Source organism: Cricetulus griseus, chromosome 4, assembly GCF_003668045.3.
Source record: "Cricetulus griseus strain 17A/GY chromosome 4, alternate assembly CriGri-PICRH-1.0, whole genome shotgun sequence".
Classification (NCBI taxonomy): Eukaryota; Metazoa; Chordata; class Mammalia; order Rodentia; family Cricetidae; genus Cricetulus; species Cricetulus griseus.
In genome coordinates, this window is record NC_048597.1 from 79,936,237 (window position 1) to 79,958,750 (window position 22,514).

The window sequence follows — 22,514 nt, forward strand, 5'->3', positions numbered from 1 at the left end:
GCAAGCATGTGTGCGTGTGAGTGGGTGTTTGTATGGAGGGCAACTTGCAGGAGTCAGTTTTCTGCCTTCATTGTGTAGGTCTTGGGGATCAGACTCAAGTTGTCAGGCTTGGTGGCAAGCACCTTTACCTACTGAGCCATCTTGCGGGGCCCTAAAAGATAATTCTTCACTTGTACCATTCGCCTACCTTCCTAGGCTCCCAGGACTCTCAGTCCATCAGTGGCCATAGATCACTGTCCCCTGGCTCTTTCTGCCCCTTCTCTCTGTTGCACCTAAAATCCTAGACCCAAGGGGCTGATGCCCTCTCCCCTCCCTCAGCACCAGTCCTTCCTGGGCCCTATTTCCGCCAGTCACCAGTGTCTCAGAGTCAGACCTTCCTGAGCTGCTGTCTCTGCCTGTCACCAGTGTCCTCCACTCGCCTGTTTCTCACAGGCTGGTCTCTCTGTTGTCATTTCCCTAAGCCTACTACCTGCCCACATAGGAAGGAAGCCTCGAGGACCTGTTCTCCTTATCTACTCTGACCTTTAAACCAGGCTGCTGCTCGCCCTCCCTTGGCAAATCTGCACACGCCCAGGGTTCAGCTACCAGGTGTCTTACCTGACACAGAGCTTCTTCCTGCTGGTACAGTTGTTTCCAGCCCCTCCATACAGCAGGTGCTCAATAATTGCCTGGTGAACCAAACCAAAGTAATATGAAAACAAGGGCTATCGAGTTGCTCAAGAAAACAACCAGGACTGGCAATGCCGCTGACTTGGTAGATTGCTTGCCAAGCATTCATGAAGCCCTGGGTTCCATCTCCAAACTGCAGAAGCCAAGGGTGGAGGTGCTTGCCTGTTACCCCAACACTCGAGGTCATCTTTGGCTTTATATTAAGTTTGATGCCAAACTGGGTGACATGACACCCTGTCTCAAAAAAATGTCTCAGAAAAAAAGCTCAGTGTGCCTAGGAAGCAGATGGATCTCTGAAAGTTCAAGGCCAGCCAGGGCACAGTAAGGCCCTTACTCAAAAACAAAACAAAGGGGAAAGAGAGGGAATGAATAACTAGTTCCTTTCTATACTCCAGTTTGACACTATGTATCCAAAGCAAAGCTTTGATAAATCATGTCCAATTTGCAGGTTGCATTTGCTGAAGAATACCCTCTTCTGGCCCCTGTGGGCACTGCATGCATACATGGAGGCAAACATTCATTCATGTAAAATTAAAAAAAAAATTGTTAAAATAGAAGAAAATGAAAAGATCACCCATGGAATGATATCTCACTAAGTGAACCAAACAGCTGACTTAAATAGCCAGGGAAAGGGAATTTCCACCAATCTCGCAAACCTGACATGCAAATCAGGGTTAATATTTGCCCCAGTCACTGCATTGTCTGTTTAGCTGCATCAGCAGTCCTTTCGGTAGGCCACTAAGGAAGTACCTCCGACCTGGGTAGAAATAGTTGCAGGGTCATCTAGAGTTCAAATAAACTACTGGCAACAAAATGTCCAGTCCTTTTGAAACAATTCTTGTTGAAGCTGTTCCTTCAGGCACAATCAACAGCCATCACTGGGACTTAATGGAGAAAGCTTGGAGCCAAGCTTAATGATCTGAGTTGAATCCCAGGGCCCACACAATGGAAGGAGAGATTAAATTGCAAATTGTCCTCAGCCCTTCACATGTGATGCTCCCTCCCCCCAGTCATCACACACACACACACACACACACACACACACACACACCCATCATTATGTAGGTTTCTTTGGGGGAGGTTTCCAAACAGGGTTTCTCTGTTTAGCAGTCCTGGCTGTCCTGGAACTAGCTCTGTAGGCCAGGCTGGCTTCAAATCCAAAGAGATCAGCCGGCCTCTACCTCCCAAGTGCTGGGATTAAAGGCTTAAACCACCACTGCCTGACTGACTGAAAGGTCTTTCATTCAAGGAAGCCAGGGCTATTCAGGACTCAAATTCGCCCATCCCCAACAACGTTGTTTATTTACAGGAAAATACCCAGGAGTACTGACAACAACTTATAAGAACTAATTGTTAATATTAACAGTAAGACTGGGGAGATGGCTAATCCAGGGCTGGGGGCTTAACTCCATACCTCGTGTGTGTGTGTGTGTGTGTGTGTGTGTGTGTGTGTGTGTGTGTGTGTAGCAAGCAACTTCACTGTGTTAACTCTCCAGCCCTATAACCCCAGCCCCATAACTGAACTCTTCAAATTTCTTCTTAAATGGCAAACAAGAAACATTGCAAATCCAGAAAGACTGCCAAAGAAAAAAGTCTGAGAAACAGAGCCCAGACCTCCAGCATGCACATAAATGCCAGGCAGGTGTGGTGGAGCTTTGGAGATGGAGATAGGGGATCCACTCAGCAGGCTGGCTGACTGGACTAGCCAAATCAGCAAGCTCTGGGGTCAAGTGAGGTGCCCTGACTCAATATATAAGTTGTCAAGTGATCTAGGAGGCCCTAGATGTCAATATCTGGCCTCATAGCACACTTGTGTGCACACACATGCAAGCACACATATAAAAGCAAAAAGAAAGATGAGGAAGAGGAGGAAGAAGAGGTTAAAGGAGCTTGTCAATAAGGCAGACAATTGATCCAATCCAGAGGACCCACATGTTGGGAGGATAGAACTGTATCTGATTGGAGTCCCCACACACATCCACAAATAAATGCAGTTTTAAAGATTTATTTTTATTATTTCAGTTGTGTGTGTATGTATGAACTCTGTGTGTGTGTGTGTGTGTGTGTGTGTGTGTGTGTGTGTGTGGTGTGTGTGTATTAGTGAAGATGCCCTCAAAAATCAGAAGCGTCAGATTTCTTGTGAAGAAGCCTTCGGTTGTGGGTGCTGAGAATAGAACTCAGGTCTTCTGGAAGAACAGCAAGTGATCTCAACCACTGAGCCATTTCTCTAGCCCTCTGTAATTGTTTTTTTTTTTTTTTTTTGCGGGGGAGGGGTTAGAGACAGGGTTTCCTCTGTGTAGCCCAGAGGAAATTCAAATTCACAGAGATCTGCCTACCTCTGCTTCTGAGTGCCAGGATGCACCACCACTACCTAGCTCCTAACATAATTTTTAATAAAATTTAATAGACTTTTTATTATTTATTTTTATTATTTAAAGTGTGTGTGCTAGTTTGTTTGTGAGTATGTGCACTTGAATTGCAGGTGCCCTCAAAAGCCAGAAGCCTCTAATCCCCTGGAGCTAGTGTTACAGGCATTGTAAGCTGCACGATGTAGGTGCAACGAACTGAACTTGGGAAGCACGCATTCTTAACTGAAGAGATTTTAACAGTGCTTACCATCCTCACAATGCCCCTAAGAGGGATACCCCTGCTGTCTTAGTAGGATGGAGGAGAGAGAGAGAGAGAGAGAGAGAGAGAGAGAGAGAGAGAGGGAGAGAGAGAAAAATTCTCACAATGGAATGTCATTTCAAAACTTAAAAAAAGGAAATCGCTGGCACCCGGGCGGAAACCCTGGAGACGGAAATTGCGGAGCACTCTGGGTCCTCAGTTGGCAGCCCACGAGAGATGTAGTGTCCGGTTGCTCACGGCTGCGGGGCCTTTAAGGGGCGTGGCAGGGGCGTGGCCCCAGCGGTCGCCCGCTCTCCCAGGCTGCCCCGCGCGCGCGACGGCAGTTCGGCCACGTCCCTGGCCACGTCGCGCCCGCTCCCGCCATCTTTCGCCGCTTCCTCTCTCAGGGGCTGTCGCCGCGTCCTGAGTCGCTGCCGAGCCCCGGGGCCGCTGCGCCGCGCCGACCGCCGCCGCCATGAACATCTTCCGGCTGACTGGGGACCTGTCCCACCTGGCGGCCATCGTCATCCTACTGCTGAAGATCTGGAAGACGCGCTCCTGTGCGGGTGAGCGGTCGCCGGGGCGAGGCGCGAGGGGCAGGACCGCACGGAAGGACCCGTTCGGCCCTCGGTCTCTCTGAGGCTTGCGCGGGGCTCGCGACGCCCAGACACACCCACCTCGGCCGTCTCTGCGGGCATTGAAACCCCTCCGGGTGTGCACACGGGTCGGGGTCTCCGTCGCAGCCCTGGGCCCCCGATCTGCACTTGGTCCGCCCGCGAACTTGATCCGTCCGGTTGCAGAGCGCTAGCGCAACTGCCCCCGGGTCCTGCTGGATCTGAAAAGTTTAGGACGGGGTGTGAGGGGTTCTAGTAGGCGTGTCCCTCTCCTTGGGCTTTTGGGGGGCGCTTCTGAGTCCCCAGCAATCAATGGGAAACTTGCTCGAGGAGGATGGGTAGGACCGTGGGCGAGCAGGGCCTGACGTGGCAACCAGGCCACCCGCGAAGGTGGGGCTGGCTGGAGGAAGAGGGCATCCTGCTCTTCATCCTGTTCTCTTCAAGGACTGGAGCAGGGGATGGGGTGGGGAGGCAGGATAGTGTCAGGTCAGGCCTGTGCTTACAAGTTAAGCGGGCTGCATGCAAGTGTTAGGGTTCAGGATCTCACCCATCATAAAAAAAAAAGATGTGAGTCTGTAAGTGAGTGAATTACTTGGCACAGTTTCATGCCACTTTGAGAAGCGAGCTGCTTTTTTCATTCTTAAGTGTGGCCCTCTAATAACTGGTTCTCTTAAAGCTGCAAGCGCTGGGTACCACTGAGGTCTCCTCTATGTCCTCATCTAGTTTTCCTGGCTCCACGTCACCAGTGAGTTGGCCCTGTCCCTCCCTCTAAGTGCATGCATATTTCATTTGGGTATTGCAGAGAGGCACTAGAATGAGCTTTTCCCCACACAATAGCTGTGAATTTCTGCATTTCATTAACTCTTAAAAATCTTCTAAGGTTTAGATAATTTCTTGGTGAATGTGATGGTGCTTACTTGTAATCCCAGCATTTGAAAGGTGGAAACCTGATGATCAGGGATTCAAAATCATCATGGATTATATGAGACCCTGTCACCAAACCCCCAAAACCCAAAATACATTCTTAAGCCCAATGCTATGGTCACTAATGGAATAACTTTGTGAACTCAAATTTATTTATTTTTTTTTAGAGACAGCAGAAGATAGAAGTCCTAGAGGACCTGGGTGATTGAGGTGCCACCTATCTGGTTTATTAGTAAACACCTCATCATCTAAAGTTAACACCACCCCTTTGACTCTGCTGTCTGAAGGTCTCATCTCTCTCCCTGGAACATAGTTGAGATCCAGGAAGTGAGCACAGCCAAAAAAGACCTTTGATCAATCAAAGTGGATGCTCCAAAGTCCTGTGCTGAAAACATCGTGTCTGACTTGGAGGTGACCTGAGAGGCTCAGTTTCGTGATTTGTGATGACACCAAATTAATGGCTGCAGTTGTGATAGGTGTGCATTCGGTAACCAGCTCAGTGTTTTATGTAGCTCATCTCAGGCAGTCCTTAAAATCACCATGTGGGCAAGTCCCCATACTGGAGGAGGGAACTGAGTCTTAGGGAGGTAAGCACAGTTTTGCTGAAGCCAGAGTTGAAACGTAAGCAGGAATGCATAAGTTGCAATTTCAAATTAATGTTTGCTTTGTCCCACATAGTTTTAGTTTTCGAATTTGATGCCAGTGGTTTAGGTGTGTTTGTTGTTGTTATACTTGGACACTACTTTTAGTCTTTAGCTTTCTATCAAAAATTTCTTCATTTCTTATGTTCTGCCAAGATTTATTTTTAATTGTGTGAGTGCTGGTTCCTGTGGAGGCCAAGAGAAGAAGACATCATATTCCCCTGGAGATGGAGCTCAGGCAGTTTTTAGCTGCCTGATGTGCTGAGAACTGAACTCAGGTCCTTTACAAGAGCAGTACATCCTATTAATGACTGACCCATCTCTCCAGCCTCCAGAAATAGATGCTTTTTAAGTTACTCATTTTTATGTGCATATGTGTGTCTGTTCACCACAAGTGTACAGAAGCCCATGGAGACCAGCAGAGGGTGTCAGATCCTCTGGAACTGAAGTTATGGGCAGTTATAAGCTACCATGTGGTTGCTGGAAAACAAACCTAGGTACTCTGCAAGAGCAGAGAGTGCTCTTAGCTTTATCTCCCACTCGCCTAAGTAGAATTCTTAAGGGAATTTTGAGAAACAAGGAAAAGGAAGGGGGTGCTATTTAATATTCGTTGTTTTCATGGGAAATTAGAGCATTAATGAGAACAAAGTATCCCATCCAAAGTGCCGAGATGGGAGGTAAGTGGGTAAGTTCAGTTCAGGAGTATCTCCCAAGTATCTCGTGGACATTATTAAACTGTTCTCACTCTTGGACTCAGGGTCCTCTTTATTCTGCTATATAAAATATTCTGGACTCTTGAAACTCACCAAGATGATTTATTCTGAATTAAACACTGACTTGTCCTAGCTGCTCTGTTTTTCCAGGCTAAGTTATAAAAGTTGTTTAGGGACTTGAGAGAGGAAGAACTTGATCAGAGTTTCTCAAATATCTGGAACCTGAGCCATGTCCATCCAGGTGGTGGTTCTCAGCTTGAAAGTCGGAGATCACTTTAGGATTTCAACACCAGTGCTGAACACTCCAGCAATTCCTAACCCACAGGACATTTTTCCCTAAGGGGAGGATGAGGCTGCTAGGAAATGGGGCATTCTATTTTTTGAGTATTCAGTGTTGCCTCAATCGTTCTGCTTCAGCCTCCCAGGAGCTAGGATTACAGGTGTGCATCACCACTCATCCTCTAAGGACCTGTTCTACAGTTGGGGGCAGTGAGCTGATCTTGTGTGAATGTAAATGCTGTGGCTGCATTTGTTGTGACTACATCAGGAAACGAAGTATAGAGTGTCTTGTGTTCCCGAACTGCCAGGCTTCATGATGGTCAAGTTGTCTCTCAGAATGTCACTGTTTTTTTTTTTTTTTTTTTTTTTTGTCCTAAGTGCTTATCTAGAGTACCTTGTGAGAAGAAGCTATAATATTTACTTATTTATGGTGCCGGAGTATGAACCCGGGGCCTCCCTGAAGTCAAGCAAGTGCTCTACCAGTTGAGCCAGATCCACATCCCAAAGCTGTGCTTTAGGTGCAGTGCTTTCTGTCTGTCTAACTTTTCCTGTAAGCTGATAGTCCCTGTCAGTGTTGAGCACTGAGTGAGGGGCTGGTAGAGCCCTGAGATGAGTGACCTCCAAGCCTACCTCCCTGGGTTACTCCTTTCCTCCTAGCCATTGTGTAGGCTATAAACTTTTCAACCTATCACATTTGACAAGAGCAACTGCAAATGTCCCTGTATTTCACATAAGTGAATAGTTTATTTATTTGAAGCAAATAGAAAACACTGGTTTTTGTTTGTTTGTTTATTTTGCTGCTATTGGAGATTGAGTTTAGGACCTCATGACCTTGTGCCTGGTGGTCACAGTGGTGCTCTATCCCCCAGTGGTGACACTTACTTTTGTTGTTGACACTGAGTATTTGAAGCTTTTGCATCACAGTCCTAGCTTCCTCTTCGAGCTATTTCCTCTGTTCCTGTGAAGACTAGTCCCTTAGTAATCATGCATTGATTGAGCACCCGCTGTGTGCACAGCACTGAGACGAGTCAGCAGCAGGTGGCAGCAAAGTTTCCACTCTGAAGACTGTAATGACAGAATCCTTGGTTCCATCCCTGCATCTTATAAAGTTGGTGTGGCAGTGTGTGCTGTAATCCCAGCATCTGCAAGTAGACATAGGAGGACTAGAAGTTCAAAGCCATCTTTGGCTACAAAGGATCTTGAGAGAATAAAAAGGATGCTGCAGTGGGAGAATGCTTGTCTAGCACGTGTGAGGCCTGGGTATGAACCTTAGCATTGCACAAAGATAGGTGCAGGTCAAGTGAGATGGTAAATCATGTGTGAAGAGGTACAAATGTGGTTGTCAAGCCATAAGGGCAATAACTTCTGGAGTGTGAAGTGGAAGGAGAGACCCCAAGGATACCTCCTGTGACTTCCCAACAAGGAGTGTAAAGACTGCTGAGGGAAAAGTGCTTATATAGCTAAAGAGAGCCTTGAACTTCTTACCTTCCTGTTTCCACCTCAGTGCTGGGATCACAAGTGTATGCTGTCATGCCCAGCTTATGGAGTGCTGGGCTTTTGCTTGCCAGCCAAGCACTCTATCACTGAACCATATCTCCAGCCACAAAATACTGTAAATAGAGATGTTTGTGTAGAATTTAAAACAACAAAAACTATAAACAGGCTGGAGAGATGACTTATGGGTGTGCTCGATGCTGTTCAGTTCTCAGCAGCCATATTGGATGGCTCCAGGATTTACGATGCCCTTTTCTATCCTCCTTTTGTACCTGCCCACCACACACACATAAATAGAATCTAGAAAACAATCTATAAAAATAAACATAAATCCAGGGGGGAAATTATAAATAATTCAGATGTGGTCTCATAAATCTTGTTATGTCCACACTGAACATGTGAAGACATTAAATAGGATGCAACCACACATGTGTGTTCTTGGAAGGAAAAGATGATTCCAAGATATGACTTCAAAAGTGGGTTGTAAAACACAAGGTTACTTTAAAGGGTAAAAATGTATGTGATACACATACAAACATAAATGGAAAGAGGCCTTTAAGGGCTGGAGAGATAGCTCAGGAGTTACGAGCACCTGCTGCTCTTGCAGAGGGCTTGGGTTTGCTCCCCAGCACCTACATGGGGGCTAACAATGATCTGTAACTCCAATTCCAGGGACTCTTGACTGCTTCTGGCCTCCACAGGCACTGGGCACATGTGTGGTACACATACATACATGCAACCAGACACTCATATACATAAAGCTAAATACTTTTTTTTTAAGGGGAGGGACCTTAAAACAGCTCACACAGTTACACTTAAAGTGGAGATGGGAAGGCTCTTTAAGAGTGGTACTGGAGAGGTGGCTGTCATTGAGAGCACCTCCAGCTTGTTTGGGTCTGATACCCTCTGCTGGTCTCTTCAGGCACCTGCACTCATGCACTTAACCCACAGTCAAAGACATGGATAATTAAAAGTAATAAAGATAAACTTAAAAGAGAGAAGACCTATCCAGGCAGTGGTAGTGCTCTCCTTTAATCCCAGCACTCGGGAGGTAGAGGCAGGAAGATCTCTGTGAGTTCAATGCCAGCCTGGTCTACAAAGCTACACAGAAACCCTGTCTCATAGAGAGAGAGAGAGAGAGAGAGAGAGAGAGAGAGAGAGAGAGAGAGAGAGAGAGAGAGAGAGAGAGACCTTATAGTCATTCTGTATACTTTAGCCCATTAGAAAAATTTTAAGAATGATTGGCATGTGTTTTTTTATATTAACTGTTGTTTCTCAGGTTTTCACAACAGCATGTATACTGTGAAGCACTTCCCTCCATCTTTTCAGCATTCCCAACAAGTTAGTGTAATCTGTGTTTGACAGCACAGAAAATGGAATTAGGGTGGCATTAATAGGTCCAGCCTTAAACAGCATCTCGACTGACTTTCTAAAACCACCTCCATTCCTTCTGAGAATCTAACCCAGAGCCTTGGGCATACTAGACACTCTACCAGTGAGCTACATTCCCTGTCTTTGGTAGGTTTTTTGAGACAAGAAGATCCTGCCACATAACCCAGACTGGCTTTGAACTCTGATCTTCCTGCCTCAGCTTCCTGATTACAGATAGGCTGGGACTGCAGGCTTCTTCTGCTATGCCTGGCTGTGAGGCTGGTCTTAAGTATTGAGTTGTGGAGTCCAGGAAAAGGTCATAAGTTTCAAAAGGATGTCCAAGCTGGGTGTGACAGTGTACATTTGTAATTCCAGCCCTTGGAAAGGTGGAGGCAAGAGGATGAGGAGCTCAAGGCTAGCTTTAACCCATAGCAGATTCAAAGTCAGCTTGGGCTATTTGTCCCCACCAAAAGAAACAGGTTTTTTTTTTTTTTTTTTTTTTTTTTGTTTGTTTGTTTTTTTTGAATACTCAGATCCTTTGAGAGAATCCTAGGCGTGGAACCTTTCTGGGTGGCCCGACCCACAGTGCTTGGTGGCATCCCGGCTGTTAGTAGAATCTCCTTTGTTTGAATAAGGCATCTGTTCTATGAACCAATAGGAACATCAGAAACCCAACTTTGAACATTGGCTGTAATTAAAGTCCTGTGGGCTTTTGTGAGCCTCACTGAACTCTGTGGGGAAGACAAGAATGAGTGGTACTAATTTGAAGAGTTCTGCTCTGAAGTGTAGTTGTCAGGTGCATTTGTCGGTCAGAAATGCTGATAGTGGTGCTCTGTGAGCACTTATTACGTGATTGCCTTGGAATTTTCTGGTCCAAGATCAGATTGGTATTGCCTGACATTGTGGCTCAGTAGTAAGGGGCTTGCCTAACTGAGGCCCTGGGTTTGACCCTCAGGACGAAAGGTGGGCAGGCAGGCAGGCAGGCAGACATACATTCCAAAGGACTGACACCCAGCACTGCAGATCCATCAATAGACAGATAAGGTAGCAGCTATTCAATCCCACTCCTCCCCCCAAGTGATTCTTGCTCACCCTTTCCTGTCTTTAGCTTGAGAATGCTTCCTTCTGTGAGAAGACACTATCGGTGGTAAAGAGAAAAGCAGCTACATGCTAGTCTAGCTCCAGGCCAGGGAGAATAGTTGCTGCATCCTGTAAGCATCCAGGGTTCCCAGATGGTAGTTCCTTTGTGGATTCCACAGCATTAAACATACCACCTGGCTTCTCCTCTGCCCAGTGCTCACCCGGAGAATCTCATCCTCCAGCTTATAGTCAGTTAGGCAGAGCATGTTTACTGTTCTAGAGACACAGTAGGACTCAGAGTTTCTGAAAGTTTCATCCAGAATAGCACAGAGTGAGACTGCCCTAGGACATGAAGATAAAATGAATTCCATTTCCTTTGAGCATGTGTTTTTTGGACCCTATTATGTGTCTCAACTAGTACCCAGCACAGGAAATACTAAATGGAATTAGGCCCAACTTCCGCAAGAGAGTTCTGTGTCTTTTGGGGGTTTTGCAGGTATGGGATCCAGATCATCAGAGTTGTGTGAGTCCAGAGGTCAAGCTCAGGTGTCCTTGCCTTCCATCTTGTGTGAGCCACTGTCTCTTTGTTGTTCTCCACTGCATAAATCAAGTCACAAGTGTCATGATCACAAATGCCTATTGCTGTACCTGGCTGCTTTACATGGGTTCTGGGGTCTCCACTTGCATGACAAATGAGTTATCTGCTGAGCCAGCCCCACAGTGTGTCATATAATGTCCGTGGAGAAGCCAGGGTAGCAGCTGGCATGAAGTGGCTGCGGGATGAATCAGCAGCCCTGAGGCAGGGTGTCTCCAAGTGGAGGTGATGGTTGTTTAGTTGGGTCTCAAAGGACAGTAGTGAGCTACCACATTTGGCTTTTAGTGTAGGAATGCTGAAACGATAAGGATGCACCTGGTGCCAAAGCCCCACTGGAATAAACCCTTCCTGGCAAACTGCCTGTCTATATCCTGCTTTATTGAAAATACTGGAAAGAACCATATAGCAAATGAATTGGAAAATCCTCAAGACTTCACCAAACATCCCGTAAGACCTGTGTGCGGCTCCTGTCTTTCTCACCCCAGTGTTTAGCATCTGCGTTGACATTTCTCCTCTGATAGAAAAAAGTCCTCATTTCTGAGGAAAGAAGTGAGCAGCAGATTGGCTGCCCAGCTCTGCCCTAGACTCTTACATGGAAGCAGAGTCAGCGTCCCTCCTTTATATTCATTTGTGGATGAGTTCCTTACTCATAATGAGAAAGTTCTTACATTCGGGCTGTAGTTTCTGTAAGCTGGAAATGACCTGACAATGGCAGAGAAGAGTGCACTTACCATGTTCCATAGCAGTGAAGGGAGTGTAGAGTTCTCCGCTGGGTCCATGCTGGGTGCTGTATAATGGGTAGAATGTGTACTGCCAAAGCCGGGTGATGGTGGTGCAGGCCGATCTCTGTGAGTTCAAGGCCAATCTGGTCTACAGAGCAAGTTCCAGGATAGCCTTCAAAGCAATACAGAGAAACTGTCTGGAAAAACACCTTGACACCATGTTACCAGTTTTTACTTTGTATTGTTTCCAGACAGGGTCCTCCTGTGTAGTTCAGTCTTACTGCTTGCCCTTCTCAGGTGTTGGGAATTCAGGCATATGCCAGCACAGCCAACCTCGAGTGTTAGGCATATGAAGGTACAGATGGTGTGATACTGAATAACAAGCAGTCAACTGATCTCTTAGAGGGTACGCATCTCCGTGTATTGATGGTAGTGTAACAAGATCACTTTTCTACATTCATCTACCATAGCAGGACCAGTTAAGAGAGCTGAAAAGGGGTGCTATAAGAAAGAAAAACTTTATTTTCTCTGGTTTAATCAGTTGTCCCCAGGCCTGGACCTTTGACCCCAAGTATCCTTTCCCTGTCTGCACACTTGCTGCCCAGGGTGATCTCAGGAGCCAAAGTTCTTCTCTAGGCTGTTCTAACTCTCATTTTTTGTTTCTTCAGGCATTTCTGGGAAAAGCCAGCTTCTGTTTGCACTGGTCTTCACAACTCGATACCTGGATCTTTTTACTTCATTCATTTCACTATATAATACATCTATGAAGGTATGGTATAACATCAGCTCCAGTGCATTTATCCACAATGTTTCATCTTCAGTGTGTGTATATGTAAATGCAGGCAAGCACATGCTGTGGTGCCTGTGTGGTGGCCAGATGACACTTTTGGGAATAAGTTCTCTCCTTTTACCCAACTCAGGTTGTCAGGCTCAATTGGCAAGGGCTTTTACCTACTGTGCCATCTTGCTGGTGTGTCTGCATGTCTGTCTCTCTATAGAGGTTTGAATTTTCAGTCATAGTCACCTTATTGCACTCTCTTGTCCCCCTTCTGCTAATTCCCTTTCTCTTCCCAACAAGCTCCCCTCTGCTTTCATGTCTTTTTGCTTTATTTATTGATTTTGTAGTGCTGGGAATTGACTTGGGGGTCTCATTCTGTAAGCACTTTATAGCATGGTTCTAAGAATTTAGTTTGGGGCACCCCCTACCCAACACTGTATTTGAAAGCATCTTGATGAGTATAGGTTAATTAGGAGTGCTGTATTTGGGTTTATGATCTTTGCTAAAAACAAAACAAAAAAAAAATTAAGGAAAAGGCAATTTGAGTCAACTGTAATCATTTTGTTCTGGATTCTAGTAATCAGGAAATATTTGGCTGTCTTAAAAATGGCTAGGTTGGGGGCTGGAGAGATGGCTCAGAGGTTAAGAGCACTGGCTGCTCTTCCAGAGGTCCTGAGTTCAATTCCCAGCAATCACATGGTGGCTCACAACCATCTGTTATGAGATCTGGTGCCCTCTTCTGGTGTGCAGACATACATGGAAGCAGAATGGTGTATACATAATAAATAAAATCTTTAAAAAAAAAAAAAATGGCTAGGTTGAGCCGGGGACATAGCTCAGTCTGTACAATGCTTCCGTGTCAGCATGAGGACCTCAGTTTGATCCTCAGCACCCATGTATGTTGGGTGTGGTAGCACTTACTTGTAATCCCTGCTCTAGGGAGGTAGAGACAGGAAGATCCCCAGGGCTCAGAGTCCTGCCAACCTAGCCTGATTACTGAGCCCTTTGTCTCAAAAACACATTAGCTGGAGCAATGACTCAGCAGTTAAGAACACACACTGCTCTTGTACAGAAACTGAGTTTGGTTCCTAGCGCACACATCAGGAAGCTTCAGGGGATCTGGCTTTCTTGTGGCTTCTGTCATGGATACCTACACATGTCATATACTTGCCCAGACATACACATAAATTACAATAATTCAAAAACACCCAAGGTTGACTTCTGTTCTACACACACAGGAACACAAGCCCGGATGAATGTATGTAGACAGAGTGACTAGGTAGGGTTCTGCTTACTGTCTGAGTAAGATAAAACTGCAGTTACTGGGGATGGGAGAATCAGAATCCTCTCTTCCTACTGAGTCCCAGCTCTCAGCACAATCCTGCTTGCTTGCTTGCTTGCTTGCTTGCTTGTAGAGCCAGAGCCCAGCTGTAGGTCACAGGCAGGGCCCTGGGAAGCCCCAAGCTATAGTAAGCCTGGACTAGGTATGGTCCAGAGGGAGTGTGATATGGGTGCACCTCCATGTATGTTTTCTTTATTAATACATGTGTAGAGTTAAAACCAACCATTTTAATACAGGCTGACGATTTACAGAAATAAATGTATAATGAAGGACTGGGAACTGTTTAGTGTCATTGTGGGTTTTTAAACTATGCAAGGACTTGATGATTACCCTCATTTCCCTATTAAGTCATTTGCCCCAGTGTTTCCCTAATTAAGTTTTTAAAGTTGTATTTCCTAGGGAGAACGATTAACAAGGCAGTGTGGTCCTATCCCAGCCATCTCTATTCATGTTTGAAATCTGAGTTTGATTCTTAGGTCTGAGTGTCTGCACTTTACAAATTGATATAATTTCAGAATACTAGGTGTTCCCTTGTGCCTGGGTGACCTTTTAAAGATGAAAGAACACAGGACTCAATTGTGAGCCCTTGAACAGCTCTGTTGCTGTGTGCCCAAAATTGCTGTCTTGGAGGCAGAAGTGTTTTACAAACTAGCTTCCAGGGGACTGGGGAGACTGCTCAGCAGTTAAGAGCATTTGCTTCTCTTGCAGAGGACAGGCATTTAGTACCCAGCACCCACAGCAGCCTGTGATTCCAGCTCCAGGGGATCTGACTCCCTTTTCTGGCCTTTGTAGACATACAAACATGTGCACATACATATACACATAAATCAAGGATAAAATAAATTTTGGAGCTGGCTCATCAATTAAGATGCTAAGTTCATACTGCTTTTTTAAAAATTAATTTTAAAAATTAATTTCATTGAGCTGGAGAGATGGCTCAGAGGTTAAGAGCACCAACTGCTCTTCCAGAGGTCCTGAGTTCAATTCCCAGCAACCACATGGTGGCTCATAACCATCTGTTTTATGAGATCTGGTGACCTCTTCTGGTGTGCAGATATACATGGAAGCAGAATGTTGTATACATAATAAATAAATAAAATCTTTTTAAAAAATTAATTTCATTGTTTTATATGTATGTTGTTTTGTCTGCATTTATGTATATATACTACATGTGTGCCTAGTGCCCATGAGGTCTGAAGAGGGCATTGGATCCCTGGGTCTGAAGTTACAGGCAGTGGTGAGCTGCCATGTGTGCACTGGTCCTCTGCAAGAGCAACCAGTGCTCTCAACCAGTTTCTCAACTTGTACAGAGGACACAAGTTCGATTCCTAGCACCCACATCATGTCGTCTGTAACTCCAGTTCCAGGGAATCCAATACTTTCTATTCTGCAGGCACCACATTCAAGTGCACAAACCTACAGTCAGACATAATAATTAAAAATAAAATCTTTTTAAAAATAATATTAAGGGCTGGAGAGATGGCTCAGTGGGTTAGATCACTTGTTGCCCTTGCAGAGGACCTGACACCTACAATTCCAGTTCCAGGGACTTTAATCCCTTCTGCCCTTGGAGGGCACCAGATAGGTGTGGTGTATGTATATACATGCAGGCAAAACACTTATAAAATAAAATTTTAAAATCTTAAAATAGTAATCTTAAAGTTAGCTTTTGGCTTTGCTTTGTTTTAATACCAGACTGAATTTCACAGCAACAATCTGAATATTTATTGTTAAAGTAACACACTGTTTTGCATTTTTTAAAAGATTTATTTATTTATTATGTATACACCATTCTGCTTCCATGTATATCTGCACACCAGAAGAGGGCACCAGATCTCATAACTGATGGTTCTGAGCCACCATTTGGTTGCTGGGAATTGAACTCAGGACCTTTGGAAGAGCAGTCAGTGCTCTTAACCTCTGAGCCATCTCTCCAGCCCCGTTTTGCATTTTTTTATGTTCATTTATTTTGTGTATATCTGTGAGCGTACATGCCTGGGTGCACACATGGCACTGCTCAAGTGTGGGGGTCAGGATGCCTTTAAGGAGTTGTGATGCTCCTTTCAGCACATATTTCCCAGAGACTGAACTCCATCATTGGGCTTGGGCCCTAGTGCCTTTACCTACCGAGCCATCTTTCTGGCCCTCAACAAAGGAGTGCAGTTTAAGTAAAGCTACTATAGCAAAAGTTTAACCTGAATTACAGTGCTTATCTTATCTTTACAAAAAAGCTAGCCAAAGAAGTGTTGGATGGAAGTCCTTGGTCCAGAACTGTAATGAACTTTGCATTCTTTCCCCTCTAAAGCCACTGTGTCATAGGGTAAGATGAGATTCAAAGCCTGTTTTTCTGGATTTCCCTAGAGTTTTAAAACACATGCTTAACATTTGATCCAGCACCCTACTCCTAGGTATAAATGCAAGAAAAATGAACCTTACATTCACACAAAGGCTATAACACATGTTCACAGCAGCTAATCACCATCTTCCAACTGGAAACAGGAGACTTCTTTAACTGGTGAGTAAGCAGATTGTGATACAGCTACCTGTACATTAGATCTCTGTTCAGCACAAAGGAGGAAATGGGCCAGGGATATGACTCAGTGGATAAGAGTGCTTACTGCTCAGTTGTGAGGCCTGGAGTTCAAGTCCCAGCACCCACATTTGGCAGCTTACAAACAGGTTTACAATAGGGTGTAACTCTAGCTTTCAAGGGATTTGATGCCCTCTTCTGGTCTCCATTGGTACATGTGCACACATACACATACATAAATAAAAAAATTTTTTTGGTCTCTAAAAAGGGAAAATAACTAATGTATGTAGCAACTTTGGCTGACTCTCGACACATTGTGCTATTTGAAGAAGCCAAATGCAGAAAGCAATGTGTTGTTTGACTTCACTCATGTGGCATTCTAGAAAAAGCAAAACTGGAGCCTGGAGGGGGCTTGACTACAAAGAGGCAACAGGATAAGATTTGGGTAGTAGAACTGTCCTGTGTCCTCCTTGTGGTGGCTGTGTCACTCAGGAGTATTTAAAACTGACTATATGGTGGTGGAAGAGTGAGTGTGTGTGTGTGTGTGTGTGTGTGTGTGTGTGTGTGTGTGTGTGTGTGTGTGTGTGTGTAAAGCTGACTATATGTAGTACAATAGTGTTTAGTTGCAATGTGCTCCTAACCTGGTGTCTCTCCTTTGCCTAGCTTATCTACATTGCCTGCTCCTATGCCACGGTGTACCTGATCTACATGAAATTTAAGGCCACCTATGATGGAAATCACGATACCTTTCGAGTGGAATTTCTGGTGGTTCCCGTGGGAGGCCTCTCATTTCTAGTCAATCATGACTTCTCTCCTCTTGAGGTTGGTGAAGGGATTATTTAGTGGTCACATCTGATTCCCTGTTTACAGAAAATGGATTCTTATTGTTTTCTTCCTTTGTTTTGCTGTTTGGCAGACTCCTGGTACAGTATACGCTGATATACCAGTCTATTTACACCCAAATACTTGGGTGTCTGCTAACAGTTTATCTGTCATCTGCTAGATGTTTCCCCAAACTAAGACTGGTGTTGTGGTACATGTCTGTCAGCCCAACACCTAGGAAGTAGAGGCAAAAGGATCAAGAGTTCAAGGTCATCCTCAGCTAGTGAGTTTGAGGTCAATGTGAGCTACATAAGATCATGTCTCAATGAAAGAAAGTGGGGGGTGAGAAGGACTGGGGAGATATCTGTTAGTAAAGTGCTGAGCACCTGAGTTCAAGCTCCAAGACCAAAAAGAAAAATGGAAGTGCAGTGTTGGGGGAGGTGGAAACAGTAGATCACTTAGTAGATCAGCTTACTTAGGCTAGTTAGTGTCTCAGAAAAAGAGGTGGGTGGCACCTAAGGAATGAGCTCCTTGACTTTTGTCAGGGGTGTGAGCATTTATTGACAGACTCATTGTTAGTTGAAAAAATAGCTAGGAAAATGCCGTAATGAGAAGTCACACCATACAACAGGACTCACATAGGAGATTTATTGGAAATGGAGAGAGAAGGGGCAAAGACTGGTCTTTGGGGACAAGAGTGGTGGAAGAGAAACAGAGAGAGAGGAAGAGAAAGAGAGATGGGAGGTGGGTGGGCCTTTTTAAAAGGGAACACAGTGAATGTGCACAGGTGGTGCTCTCAGTGGCTGCAGCTGAGGGCATATCCTGTCAGGACCCCAAGGACAGGCTGGTACAGATGTCTGAATACTAACAGCAGAGGCAAGTGAATCTCTGAGTTCAAGTTCAGCCTGGTGTACAGTGAGTTCTAGGACAGCTAGGGCTGTTATGCAGAGAAACCCTGTCTTGAAAAGCCAAAATGGAAAGGAAAAACGTTTAATATAGCTAGCATACCAACCCAGCACATTGTAGACTATCGTTTCCTGTCGGTGCAGGTGATAGATGCACTGAGCTGACTGAGATCTGCAGCTCCTCTGCTGCCCAGCATCAGTACATTCCACTAGCCCCAGTTTAACAATGAACATTTAAGTATAGTTTCTGTTGAGTGTGTATTGCTTTCATACTTTTGGAATGTTGAAGAATTGTAAGGCAGAGCCATCTATAGTGGAAAAATATGGTCAGTTGGTAGAGAGTCAGCAGAAACAGTGGGGTGGGTTGGGGACTGGATCTGGAGTGGGATGAGCCCACACAGTAACACCTTCCATGTGGATTCATGGTAGACAAGACATGACAATTCCCTTACCCAGCTCATCCTTGGCAGCTCATCCAGCCTCTTAAATGGTCTTTGCCCTCTGTGTTGTATGTGGTGGCTGCTTGCTCCTCCCAGCTGAAGCCAGCCTCCTGTCTTTCAGATTTTATGGACCTTCTCCATCTACCTGGAGTCAGTGGCCATCCTTCCACAGCTCTTTATGATCAGCAAGACTGGCGAGGCTGAGACCATCACCACCCACTACCTCTTCTTCCTGGGCCTCTACCGTGCTCTGTACCTCGTCAATTGGATCTGGCGCTTTTACTTCGAGGGTTTCTTTGACCTCATTGCTGTGGTGGCTGGTGTCGTCCAGACCATTCTCTACTGCGACTTCTTTTACTTATACATTACAAAAGGTACGTCATGTCTGCCCTTCAGTTCATCGTGGCAGATTCTGTCAAGGGCTTACTTACCCAGCTGCCTTGAGACAGGGTTTCTCTATGTAACACTGGCTATCCTGGAACTTGCTCTGTAGACCAGGCTGGCCTCAGACTCACAGAGATCCATCTGCTTCTACCCAAGTGCTGAAATTAAAGGCGTGCACCACCACCAGCCAGCATGGCTTTGTTTTTGTTTTCTGTTGCTATTATTTACTTGTACTTGAAGCCTGCATATGAAATGAGGACCAGGGTAAGGAAACTGAACTTGTCCACCCAGTGATGTCTTGTTTCTGTTCTTTTCCATCAAATTTTAGTACTCAAGGGAAAGAAGCTCAGTCTGCCAGCGTAAGTGCCAAAGACCATCAGCAGCCTCTGTCCTTCAGGGTGCTCAGACAGGATTCTCACCACAGCGCAGGTGCGGGATGCTCAGTGCGGAGAAGCAGAGATGGCTCCTTCTGTCACAGCCGCTCCCTGGTGGCTCTTCGGGGATGCGGAGGAAGGGACCAGGAGGCTCAGTCCACTGCATCCTGCCTTATCTTTTTTATTACTATGTACAAAGAGTTTTTTACACAAAGAAACTTAATGCTGTGTTAATAAATTCAATGTGTAGATGAATTGGGGCAGTTCCAAAAGTGACAATTTTGTACAGAGTAAGTACAAACCTTTTTTATTTTTTTGAAACTTCGATGAGATGGTCGATTCTTGTGTCTACAATGAAATTATACTCCTCGACACTTGGTAGATTATTCAAACAACTGTCAAATTTCCATGATATTTATTTTATTTCATTTTTTTGCCAAAAGATGAGTTATGTTTGTCTGAAATCTGAGATGCTATGTTCCATTTGGTGTTTCTGCCCAAACCAGTCCTCATTGCCCTGGAAGTCCTTCCCCATACGTCAAAACACTACACTTCAGGTCTGGGAGGATGGCTGGCAAGTCCTACAGTTTTCATTATAAAACTTGAGGTCCCCAGTGGAAACAGTGTCAGCCGATGCCACCAAATGCTCTCCCTTCATCCCTGCTGAGATGTGGTAGCTTGCGATTCTCCAGAGGGTGTTGAGAGCCCACCACACCCGGAGGCTCTGAGCCTCCTGCCTTCTGAATGGAATGTGGACAGGGTGGGTGTGAGGGCTATTTTGGACAGGACTCTACTCCTCTGAGAAATGGAACACAAATGGCTACCTGTCACTTTTAGTCACAAATTCCAAGGATCACTACAACCATGTCAGATTCAAATGGTCTTTTTCATAGCGCTTTTGGTGATAAAATGATTGACAATCTTTTTAATTGGCAGCACCAATTATCCATTCCTTACATTCTTTTTAGGTTTTTTGTTTTTTGTTTTTTTTTTTTTAAACTGGGCTCTTGCATGACCTATCTTGTGTTAACCTCCTAAATAAACATTTTATTAAACATAATGTATGGTCTTTTCTATCAATTAGGCTTCTGAAAACTCTTGTTAAGGTACAGCAAAAGCTCAATAGGGCTGCACGAAGCTCTACAAGGGCTGGAGAGATGGCTCTATGGTTAAATATTTGGTGTCATTGCAGAATTCAATTCCTAGCTCTCACATGGTGGTTCACAATTACCTATAACTCCAGTTCTGGGGGATTCAACACCATTTTCTGGGCCCCAAGGGCACATACATTGCAAATATCCATCCTCACACACACATAAAAGCTAATAATCTGGACATCTTCCTGTGTTTTATGGGAAAAATAGGGTTTCTTACGTTTTTGTTGTTTTTTACTCACTTGAATGTGTGACTTTATTTGATGCACCATAAACATTAGAAGTATTAAATAATTATGTGCTGACTGCAAGAACGGAGTAGCTTTGCTTGTGGAGGAAGAGAGGTGGGAGGGTTGTGTTTTTCATTTACTATGGGGTTTCTGCACCTAAGTTGGCAGTGCACTTGTAGGCTTGCCTCCTAAATGTCCATTTGACTTTGCTCTTGTGCCTGTGTTTCTGCCTTACACATCGGCATCCTTTGCCCCCATCATCTTAGTCTTCTAGTTTCTTGGATCTGCTTTCATCCTTAAACAATTCTGTGGGGGAAGAGTGGGAATCGGATCCGTCTGTCTGCCCACACTGGGGGGAGGGTATTGGGGAGCTCACACCTGGATTTCACATGTAAATGAGACACTGGGTTTGGGCACACTGCACAGAGCAAGGATTTCAAGCCTCAGGTAGCCAGCACCTTGCTCAAACTACCCAAGTAGAATAAAATTGGTGTTACCTACTACATATTGGTGGTCTGCTAAAGTGACATCTTGCTGAGACAAGCACCTGCATCAGAGCACATGACTGGATGGCAGCCTCATGTGTATGGGTGTGGGAGTATATGTGGGTCTCTGAAGAGGCCAGAGGCATAAAATAGCCTTTGGAGCTGGAGTTACAGGGGGTTGTGAGTGACTGATGTGGGTGCTGGGGATTGAACTCAGAGACTCTTCAAAAGCAATAGCACTCTGAATTGCTAAGCCATCTCTCCATCCCCCCAAAAATAAAGCTTTGAAAAGGAATAGATCCACGAGGGTGGGGTGGGGAGGGGGTGTTTTCCCGCCCTCTAGTGGCCAGTTTTGTCATTCCCGTAACCTGAGCTCTGAATCATCTTGCTCTCTTGTCTAGGCTAATCTTTGTAGTGTGGAATCTTGTGTATATGTTTCTTCTGCATAATTTCCTTTTATTTTGAGACAGGATCTCTATGTATCCCTAGATGGCTTGGAACTCCATATGTAGACCAAACTTGTCTAGAATTCATAGAAATTTGCCTGTCTCTGCCTCCCAAGTGCTGGGATTAAATACCTGATTTATAATTTCAATTTCTCATCCCAGCAATTTAAAAGCCAGGTGAATCCAGGTGTGGTGGTACAAGATTGTCATCCTAGCTACTCCAGAGGCTGAGGCAGGCAGGAGTAAATAAATTCAAGGCTAGCCTTGGAAACCTAGTGAGGTCTATTTTAAAATTAAATTGTGTGGCTGGGGAGATGGCTGAGGGAGTAAACTGCTTGCTGTGAAAGTGTGAGGACCTGAGTTTGAATTCACTAGCACCCACCTGAAAGTTGGGTGTGCCCCTGTAACTCTAGCACTGTGGGGTAGAGACAGATTCAGCTGGGAGCTCAATAGCAAGCAGCCTAGCTGAGAACTCAAAGTCAGTGAGAGAGCATGTCCCAAGAAATAAGGTGCTAGGAAGCAGTGCTGGAGAGATGGCTCAGTGGTTAAGACCACTAGCTTCTCTTCCAGAGGGCCCAGGTTCAATTCCCAGCACCCACAAGACAGCTCACAACTGTGTAACTCCAGTTCTAGGAGATCCAACACTTGCATCTGTCCTCCAGAGGCATAAAGGCTACATGTATGCAGATAAAACACCCATGTACGTAAAATGAATTAATTTTAAAAATTAAGGCCAAGTTTGATGGCACATGCCTTTAGTCTCAGCATTCAAGAGGCAGAGGCACTCTTGAGTTGAAAGCTAGCCTGGTCTACAGAGCAAGTTCCAGGACAGTCAGGGCTACACAGAGAAACCCTGTCTTAAAAAAAAGAAAAAGCAGTAAATAAATAAGGTAGAGTGATAAAGACCCAAAGTTG

General features: G+C 45.1%; 1 protein-coding gene across 1 annotated transcript; it reads left to right on the forward strand.

Moving 5' to 3' along the window:
• Positions 1 to 3,609: 3,609 nt before the first annotated feature.
• On the forward strand, positions 3,610 to 19,406 carry Kdelr2 (KDEL endoplasmic reticulum protein retention receptor 2). Its single transcript, XM_027413575.2, has 5 exons — positions 3,610 to 3,842; positions 12,378 to 12,478; positions 17,023 to 17,181; positions 18,648 to 18,900; positions 19,239 to 19,406. Exons 1-5 carry the CDS (start codon positions 3,752 to 3,754, stop codon positions 19,271 to 19,273), a joined length of 639 nt encoding a protein of 212 aa, XP_027269376.1. The 5' UTR covers positions 3,610 to 3,751; the 3' UTR covers positions 19,274 to 19,406.
• The last annotated feature ends 3,108 nt before the right edge of the window (positions 19,407 to 22,514 follow it).